Below are 10,595 nucleotides of genomic sequence, written 5' to 3' on the forward strand. Positions count from 1 at the left end.
ATCAGCCTGAGACCAGAAGAACTAGATGGTGCCCGGCTACCACCAATGACCACCCTGACAGGGAACACAACAGAGAGCCGTGGATGGAGTAGGAGAAAGGTGGGGTGCAGAACTCAAATTCTAGTAAGAAGACCAGACTTAATGGTCTGACTGAGACTGGAGGAACCCCGGAAAGCATGGCCCTTGGATTCTCTCATCAGCCCAGAACTAAAATGATATCCAAGGCCAACTCTTCAGACAGGGATTGAACTGGACTGTGGGATATAAAGTGATACTTGTGAGGAGTGTGCCTCTTAGCTCAAGTAGTTACAAGGGACTAAATGGGCAGCTTCTGTCCAGAGGTGAGATGGGAAAGCAGAGAGGGTTAGGAGCTGGTTGAATGGACGTGAGGAATCAGGGGTGGAAAGGAGGAGTGTGTGTCACAGTATGGGGAAGGCAATTAGGATTATATAATAATGTATGTGCAAATTTTTGTATGGGGAAAAAAGAAAAAAGATTTACAGCCTTGAAAACCTTGTGGGGCAGTTCTTCTCTGTCCTATAAGGTTGCTACGCGTTAGAATCAACTTGATGGCAACAGGTTAGGTAATATATAGATTGATTACCTAATCTTTAGTATTTAGGAATTTAATGATAATGATAATATTTCAGCTCTTTGTTTTTTTATAACATGTATTAAATCTGTTGCTATGTTATCATTTGTAGAGGATCTTGCAGTTAGGGAATAAGACTCAGTCTTGCCTGTTCTGTTTTTATGTGTTAGGGGAATTACTGTTCAGACTTGTTCCATTATGGAGTGGTTAGCCAGGATGTTCCTTCACTGCATTTCAATCAGCAACATAGAACGTACATATATCATTAGGTGATGACAGAAGTGGGTTTAGCTCTGGGTACAAAAATTTAAGAAATCTAACTTTTAATCTCCTATACATTAAGAAAATATTTTTATAGTAGAATGAGTCTAACCAGTCATTCTTTTGCAGTTTAAGTGCTGCGGAGTCGTGTATTTCACCGACTGGTTGGAAATGACAGAGATGGACTGGCCCCCAGATTCCTGCTGTGTTAGGGAATTCCCAGGATGTTCCAAACAGGCCCACCAGGAAGATCTCAGTGACCTGTATCAGGAGGTAAGGCCGTCTGGGGTTAACTTGTCACGGATGAAAGTTTTCTTATAATAACTTTTAAGTAAAGAATCATCACAGTGCCCCTGAAATTTTTCCTTTTCCGTCTAAATATAAAGTCCCTTAAGTTTTTTCTCTGATATATGATGAAACAGGATAAAGCCAAAAATATCCATATAGAAATTTGGACACTAAGCACATTTTAACAAAGGAAAGCGGTGAAGACCATATTTTAGAATTGAATAGCTCATTAATTGGTTTTTAAGCTAGAACCAAATTATCTAGAACAAAATTCTGTTGGCATTTCCTTTGCAAACAGACACATGCAGAGTATTTAGCTTACCCTGAGTATTCATGAAGAAGAGGTTTAGAGTTCCTGGGCAGAATATGTGTTTTAGGGCCTCCACGTAGCCTTAAATGTATGTGAAAAAATCAACAACAAAAACCCACTCTCTAGAGAATATGCTGCTGTGCCACTTTTGAGTTCTCCCTGCTGGCTAATGATTAGTGATGTTAGTTTTAGTGAGCTGATTTAATGAAGTTTTATATTGAGTGGACTAAAATCAGTCATCCAGTACCCAAGAAACTTGCACCTTTGTGTTTATTGGGAGAATTTGTCACAATCATTGGCATTCCTTATGAGGAGAAACTGCCCCATTCCTTCATTTTTAGTGGTGATTTTTAAACTTTTTTCTTAGCAGTGGAATCCTGTTTTCAAATTAAAATCTAGAACTGCACTGTTGAAATCATTAAATAAAATTAAAATTTCAGTACCTCAGTCACACTAGCTACGTTTTAAGCGCTCAATAGCCATGTGTGACCAGTGACTCCTGTGCTGGACAATGCAGATATAGGACATTCCTGTCATTGCAGAAAGTCTTATTGGGCAGTTGATCTAGAATGGAAGCTCCAAATGTAAATCAGAGAGAAAGGAAGCTACTCAGGGTGAGGGGGCTGGGATCCTTCTCCAGACATATCTCCAGGGAAGTACCTGAGTACCACAGAGCCCTGTTGAAAACCTTTGGCTTAACATAAAGTAACACCACTATTCATGATACAACTTGCATGTATAGTATGGCTATAAGGAAATGAGTCATTAAAACAAAACACAGCAGGAAATATAAAAATACACATCTTTATAGATTTCAAGATATATAACCTTAAGAGGTTATACATTTCCCCCCAGGAATGCTATTATTGTTGAAAGCATCTCTTAAACTCTATTCCAAAGTCAGTTGTAAAGATATACAAAAATCAATTTCTTTAATTTATTGTGTAAATTAACTGCTTTGAAAAAGAAAGCTGTATTTGACCTCTACATGTGGTCCATCTTATTCATGTATGTGATATAAGTCACTTTTGGCTGTTAAAAAAAAATCATCTCCAAGGACAAAAAAATCATCTCCAAGGACACAGATATGTCACATTTAAGAATATTCAAAGCCAAGTGCTTTGGGCTCTGAAGGTATGCCCCCCAAATAGAGTTTCAGATACATTGAAACAGCTGAATAACTCAGGCTGTTTATTTTAAAAAGTAGTCACAATACCTTTAGACATGTCTCACACTACTGAGGAGCATTGTTTTTGGATGTTATCATTTTAAACATATTATGTTTAGAAGCGTTTGACTTTGAATGAAAAGGAATATACAATGTATAGATATTGAACAAAGGATTGTTGGGTCATTGTCTCTGGGCTGCTCAGTGATTATGCTACATCTTTTTTTTTCTGGGTGAAAGCTGAATATTGGCTAGTGTCTATAGGAGGGATGATCAGCCAACAAATGCAACAGTTAAAATCTTGTTTACATTTCTGTTGTGAAACGTGTGTTAAAAGTAGTTTTGGTAAGACTTCATTTCATAACATAGAAAACAGTACTTAATATTTTTAAGACAATATTAAATGCAAACATACTTGTGGATATTCAAACACATTAAAATTTACCATTAAGTGTTAAAAGAACAGATGGTTACTGTATAGATATAAGTGTAGACACGTGAATTGAAATTCATCAACTTTCTTAGGGTAAACTTAATCCATTTGTTGGTCTTTAGCAAGAAGGAGCCCTGATGACTCAATGGTTAAGTGCTAGGCCGTTGACCAGAAGGTCGGAGGTTTGCACCCACCCAGCAGTTCTGCAGGAGAAGGACCTGGTGATTTGCTTCCGTAAATGTTGTTGCTGTTGTGTGCCATCGAGTGGATTCCGACCCATAGCAACATTATGGGACAGAGTAGAATTGCCCTATAGGGTTTCCTAGGCTGCCAAGAAAACCCTATGTCATATGGGGTTACTATGAGTCTAAATTGACTCGACAGCACCTAACAACAGCGGTAGCAATTACTAGAAAATTATTGGACTTCAGTACCATGTCTAATAATATCTACCTTCTTTAGTGATTAATACTGATATGATTATAACCAACAACATGAACGAATTTCTAGAGCTCCCAAAAAAGTCTGAATATAGGCAAATTCTCTTCAATTTTACTTTACTTTAGTTGAAAAGTGTTCAATTAAACTTATAACATAACTTTTTTGTAAAAATACAGTTCTTTTTTACTAGTTAGTCTCAGGTTATTTTCAGCTGGTAATGTTTCTTGTTCTCTAGTAGCACTTTATAATGGGACGCTTTGCTTTCAGGATTCTTGTTCTTATGATTCCTTGTTCCATGAATTTTAAAATGGAAAGAAGCCACATTGTTGTGCATGTGAAAATTGATGGCCCAAGTTATCTTAAAAATGTTTCATGTTTGCATCCATGGACCTTTAATAGCAAGCTGCCATTGTCATTTATGAGATGTTCTTTAGATACAGACTTCTGGTAGGATGGGGGTTCATTATATCAAAGTAATCTGCTTTTGCATTTTACAATTAATACCAGATGCTGGTATTGGTAATTATACAGTGCATAATTATATACATTTTATGCATAGTTGACTTACAAAAGTGGATCATTTAATAGCTTCATGGGGCATGTATAATTAAAATCATAATTAAAAATAAGACATAATTCCACTTTGCCCTAGAGAACATATGTTTCCTAATTGTACTGTGTCCGGAGATCATCCACTAGGAAGATGAGAGTTCTAGAAGGAGAGACAAATGAGAAATAGCTATAGGTATTTTGGATATTTATTCTGAAGTAGAGGAAACTAAGTGGGGATATTTTAGATGTCTTTAAGTATTTGATAGTTCATAATTCAGCACAGGAACTAGACTTACTCTTTGTTGCTCCAAGGGCCAGAAGTTACAGGAAGGAAATTTTTGAATCAATAGAAGGAAGACCTTGCTTATCAAAATCTGTCCAATTGTGAGACAAGTTATCTTGTAAAATAGTGAGTATCTCATCACTGAAAATTTTAAGGTCAGATAACCATGTCATTGGTAGTATAGAATGGATTTTTAAATTAAAAATGAATCCGGACTAGATGAACTTCAAGGTCCTTTTTAGCTTTCATATTCTGTGAGCTCAGAGGTAAGAACTGGCTTTCTTTCTGCAACCTTTCTTCAGTCCTCTGCAATCAAGGAAATAAATCATTCTCTATCATCTGGTGGCCCACATGGTCCCTGACCCAGTACAATTTTATGACACATTTTGAAACCTGTGAAAAATGACAGAGCAGAAATATAGCAACAATTGTACATTTTAGAAGAAATTTCCATAAGAGATATTGTTAAGTTTGGCACACAGCTCCTCAGACTATCCATAATAAGCTGCACACTTGTATAAAAGTGTAGGTTTAAAGCTTACAGATGAAAATATCTCTAATCATCAGTTTGGTCCTGTCACATTCACTCATTCAGAAAATTTGTTGAGTGCCTACTGGTTTCCTGGCGCTGTTCTAAATGCTAGGGAGAGAGTGGAAGGCGTTGCAGATAAAATCTCTCTTCTCATGGCACTTATATTCTAGTTAAGGAATACAGACATTCAACAAGAAAACAGAAGTCAAACCGCTAAAAAAAGAGTTGCAGGTGCTGATGAGCACTTTGAAGACCCTGAACAGGGTGATTTGATAGAGAGTGGCTTTGTTGGAGAGGGAGCTACTTAGGAGGTGTGATGGTTAGTTTCACATGCCAACTTGGCTAGCCCAATTATTTAGTCAAACACCAATCTAGGTGTTGCCATGAAGATATTTTGTAGATGTGGTTAACCTCTACAGTCAGTTGACTTTACTTAAAGGAGATAACCCTCCATAATGTGAATAGGCGCCATCCAATCAGTTAGAAAGCCTTAAGAGCAAAAACTAAGGTTTCCCAGAGAAGAAGAAATTCGACCTCAAGACTATAGTATCGATGCCTGCTGAGTTTCCAGTGTGCCAGTCTGCCCTACAGATTTCAGAATCAAGACTGTAGCATCAGCTCTGGCTTGAGTTTCCAGCCCGCTGCCCTGCCCTATGAATTTCAGACTTACCAGTCCCCTCAAGTATGTGAGCGAATTCCTTAAAATCAATATGTATCTCCTATTGGTTCTGTTTCTCTGGAGAACGCTGACTGATACAGGACGTGACATTTAAGCTGAGACTTTGCATGAAACTATACACAGATCTGGGGAAGGGTATTCCTGGCCTGAGGAACTGCAAGTGCAAAAGCCCACCCTCAGGAGGCCTGGGTCAACAATTACTGACTGCCTGCTAGCTTGCTGTTTTTGGGAATTGTTCCTGTAGTCATACTTTCTGAATACTAGGTGGAAGATCTGGACTCAGCAAAACAACAGATGCAGAATTTAAGTTGGTAAAATACAAATCTAGAATGTATCTCTTCCTTTTCTCACCTGCTAAGTTTTAAATCATCTCAGTTACTAAAGTGCCGTGTCTAGACATGATTTGCAGAAGAAAAGAAGAGAGAAAGAAGAAGTAAAAGGGAGGCAAGTAAAGAAAAAGTCTTTATACAGCAAGAATTCCCAACCTCTTCCCAAAGGATCTGGGCTCTTTTTGGGTAGGCTTCAAGGATACAGTGATACTGCTGAAATTGTTTTCAATATTTTATATGCATTTTTCAGGGTATGGGATCCATAGCTTTCATAAGCTCTTTCTGAGTTTCCATGTCTAAAATTGTGAAGAACCACAGTGGTAGAGAATATTCACAGTGCTCACCACCTCAGATGGGCCATGAAGCCTAAACAGTGCTTCAGAGGTATTCAATTGCCATTCTTCTCGGCAAGCCACCTTAAAAAATAAATAAATAAATGGAAGCAAACAGACTCACAATAGGATCTACTTCAAATGGACCAACTAAAAATGTAGAACAAAGAGGGACAGAGAGTAAATTAAAATGTATCTCCAAAAACACATTTCTTTCTTTTGTAGTTAGAAAAAAGACTGCTGTTCAAATATATTGGTTGTGCTTCTCAGGAGTAGTATTCACAGAAGTCCACATAAGAGCCAGATGGGGAGATAGATGTTCTCCACACAGCTCTGTGTCTTCAGGACACAATTCCTTTAGTGCCTTAGGCCTTGTGTGTTCCATGTGTTGGGTTGGAATGTCAAATACTTTAATTATTTCCTTAATAACAGAAAATTTTGCCCAAAACCATGTCTACTTCTTTAGATGGCTGTTTGTTTCTTCTCCCAACACCGTAAAACATCTACAAGTTTTAAAAAGCCCAGTTGCCTTCAAGTTGATTCGGATTCATGGTGACTCCATGTGTGTCAGAGTAGAACTGAGCCCCATAGAGTTTACAGTGGCTGCTTTTTCAGAAGTAGATTGCTAGGCATTTCTTCTTGGGTAGACTCGAACTGCCAACCTTTCAGTTAGCTGCCAAGAGCATTAACCATTTGCACTACCCAGCACTCCTCTACAACTAAAGAAGGTAAAAATTCACGCTGTCAGATTGCAGGACCTGTCTTTGGCAAATAGTATTTATTTTATAACCTATATACGTTTTTTCTGGCATTATCTCAGCCCTCAATGCCTTTTGGTTAACACTCCTCTCCTCTTAACATCTTCCATCAATTTGAAAGGTGAATTGATAGTATATGTCTATTTGTTTTGACTAATAGAAATAACTTTTTTAATTTTCACATTCAACAGAGTATACACATAAATAATATTTCCTCACACTTCTGAACCAGAGGTAGAGACATTACAAAGTATTGTGAGTACAAAAGTCTGTGGCTGAAGACTTTCTCCACATCTCTTCTCTAATACATCCTACTTATGAGATTGTTTTTCTCCCGGGGAACCCTGTTGTCAGGTTGACAATGAGATTCTTCTTAGGATCAAGTAAATTTCCACCCCCTCCCTAAGTAAAACAAAAGTAGGGCAGGTGTTAAAAGAGAAGCCCAGGGCAGAAGTAAAAAGCTCAGGCCCCAGTCTGGGTTATGGCCAGTTGCACCAACAAGAAGTTGGTCAAATCTGCATAGAACTAGTCCCTGTGGCAGTGGCTGGAATAAGAGGTAGAAATAAGATGATCTAGAAGTGGTACCCAAGAGAGTGCCTGACCTAGAGATCTTATTAGTTGCCATGGAGTCAGCTCTGACTCATGACAGCCCTACGTACAAGCGAATACCGGGTCCTGCACCATCTTCAGAATCGTTGGTATGCGTGAGTCCATTGTAGTAGCCACTGGGTATTTTGAGTGCTTTCCAACCTTGGGGGCTCATCTCCCAGCAGCATATCTGACAGTATTCTTTTGTGATACACAGAATTTTCATTGGCTAATTTTCAGAAGTAGACTACCAGGACTTTCTTCCTAGTCTGTCTTAGTCTGGAAGCTCTGCTGAAACCTGTCTACCTTAGGTGACCCTGCTGGTATTTGAAATAGTGGTGGCATAGCTTCCCTTATCACAGCAACATGCAAGCCACCACAGTACAACAAATTGACAGACAAGTGGTGGTGAACTAGAATCTGAACCCATTGCCTTCGAGTCGATTCCAACTCATAGCGATCCTATAGGACAGAGTAGAACTGCCCCGTGGGGTTTCTAAGGAGCGACTGGTGGATTTGAACTGCTGACCTTTTGGTTAGCAGCTGAATGCTTAACCCCTGAGCCACTAGGGCTAGAGTAGGCGATCCTTAATGGTCGTCGTTTCTGCCTGAGATATGCAGTGGTAGCACATAGTAGTGGTAGTAGCTTATTGGGATTTCTAGAGCCTCTGAGCAATCTTGAAGGTAGGTGCTAGCCAGGGGCAGAGAATATTTGGGTGATATGAGGCTGAAAAGGGCATTCCTAGCAAAGAAGCAACGGTGAAAAATCAGAAATGGAAGCAAGAGAGCCCACAACGTGTGAGGAGGGGATGTTGACAGGGTTGGGCAGGGCAGGGCCTGCACTATGAAGGTCCTTGTCTGTCCTGCTAAGACAGTTGGATTTTATACTGAAGCCTGGGAGTAGGTGCCACATAAAAAGGCAAACATGTTCATAAGTGTGAGGCATTATTATGCAAGGAAAGTTTAGGGCAGAGTAGCCACGGGATTCTCATTTATTAATAATAGAACTCCATCCTCCGAGAAACACACACAGAGCCTCCTGCCCAGATAGTGAATGGTAGACAGCTCTCGGACTCAGTGGTTGCTTAGATGGAATATCCCCAAGAAGTTCCATTCACAGGGTTCTCTTCTATAAAGTCAAAGATGTTCCCTCCCACCTCACTGCTTAGCTCATTATCTCAACAACTGCTAGCGGATCAGGTTGACTCTGACTTGGGGTGATAGCTGTTTTATCATTCAGAGCCCTGCAGGACCAGTTTGGGCTTGGGCGGCGAGCGGAGTGGGGTGGGAGGGGGGCATTCTTTTATCTTCACACTTTGCTCCGTGAACTCTTCTACCTGTTGTGTTTCAGGTGCACAAATGAATTCTTCTCTTGCACTCTCTTTCTTGACGTTGGTCAACTGTGAGTTTCCTGTTACCTATTCACTGTTCAAACTACTTTTCCCCTTGTGCTTTATTAATAGAGACTGGCAAATTTTGCCCTTAGAATTGATTGCTATGAAAGCCATTATAATATTTTGACCTGAGAAAATAACTCACAAAGTAACAATTGGAGAGAATGTGTTTAAAAAGCATTATGTTGCTATTGTAGAGAATGAGTTGAGGTGAGGCATTGAAGTGAGTTAGTTCTTGAAGCAGGGAAAGGAACGGTTGCAGGGAGTTCATGTGAGTGATTATAAGGGCTGGAATACAGGTAGCAGCATTGTGGATAAAGAGAGGGAATGAATGTGAAAGATAATGAAGAGGTAGAATGAACAAGACAAGGTGATGAATTAACTGTGGGGAGTGAGTGACAGTGAAACCACAAGGGTGCTGGACAGGTCTTGGGTTTGGACCCTGGATAGATGAAGAAGCCATTTCTTGAGAGCAGAGGTTGGATTTGATTAGTTCCATTTTGAAAATGCTGACTTTGAAGTGTCTGCCAGGAACTCCATGTGCAGAAGCCTAGTAGGCAATATGGAGCTGATGAGACAGCTAGAGATATGAATTTTGCATGTATTAACTAGCGAAAAGGTTAACCCAAAACACAGTAGCTTGAATAAGATGAGAGTTTATTTCTCTCTTGTAGAGCAGCCAGCTGGTCTGACTGCCAAGCAGCTCTTTTGCACGTGTTCATCCGGGGGGCCCAGCATGCTGAGACATTGTCACCTTTCTTAATACCTATCTTCCAGAGTTGCTCCTGGTTGTCGCCAGTCCTAGCCAGTGGGGAGAGGGAGAGGGAGCTGTAAGGAGCACATTCAATGCATTAAAGCCTACACCTATCTCCTCTGCTCACATTCCGTTGGCGGGAACTCACAGTTTTTGCTTAACTACAAGGGAAGCTGGGAAATGTGGTCCCTGGCTAGAAGGCTGTGTTCCCATGGACAACATTTTTACGATGGAAAAAGTGGAGAATGGATTTAGGGGTGTGAGGACTAACAGTTTACACAGGTGTCATCATTATATATGTGTCAGATGAAGGCATGGTGGAGACAAGATCACACAAAGAGGTGATGTCATGTATGCAGGCAAAGATGGAACTCTGGAGAATGACAACACTTAGGGGCAGAGAAGGAGACACTACATTTTAGGAAGAGGAGAAATGGAAAGGTATGTCTTAGAAGTCAGGGTAGGAGAGGTTTTTAGAAATGAGTTTTCCTTTTGGTGAGGTAGCATGTTTCAGAAGTTAAGATGGCTTTGAAGCCAGACTCTCTGGGTGTAAGACTTGGATCTGTTCCTTACTAGCTGTTAGTTCTTGGGCAAGTGTTGAACCTTTCCGTGCTTCAATATTTTCATCTGTGAAATGGGGATAATAACCTATGTCATAGGGTTATTTGGAAAGCTAAATAAATTATCATATGGAAAGCTCTTAGAATAGTTTGCAGTATATATTACCAGCAGTAGCTGAGAGCTAAAGCAAATTGATTGAAAACGACACATTGGATTTTTCATATGAGATACATATTTGTAGAGCTCTGTAAGCTCTATGAGACCATATACTGTGGACTACAAGAAGAATGAACAAGTCTGTCTTGGAAGAAATACAGCCAGAGTGCTCCTTGTAAGTGAG

At 39.8% G+C, this 10,595-nt stretch overlaps 1 protein-coding gene across 1 annotated transcript in view; it reads left to right on the forward strand.

Moving 5' to 3' along the window:
* Window positions 1-10,595, forward strand: part of TSPAN12 (tetraspanin 12) — a 70,339-nt gene that overhangs the window by 54,768 nt on the left and 4,976 nt on the right. Inside the window, exon 7 of the mRNA XM_004386546.1 lies at window positions 983-1,126. Coding sequence (XP_004386603.1) covers window positions 983-1,126 — 144 coding nt within the window. The remainder of the gene's footprint in view (window positions 1-982; window positions 1,127-10,595) is intronic.

Source organism: Trichechus manatus, unplaced genomic scaffold (assembly GCF_000243295.1).
Source record: "Trichechus manatus latirostris isolate Lorelei unplaced genomic scaffold, TriManLat1.0 scaffold00167, whole genome shotgun sequence".
In the NCBI taxonomy this organism is placed as follows: domain Eukaryota; kingdom Metazoa; phylum Chordata; class Mammalia; order Sirenia; family Trichechidae; genus Trichechus; species Trichechus manatus.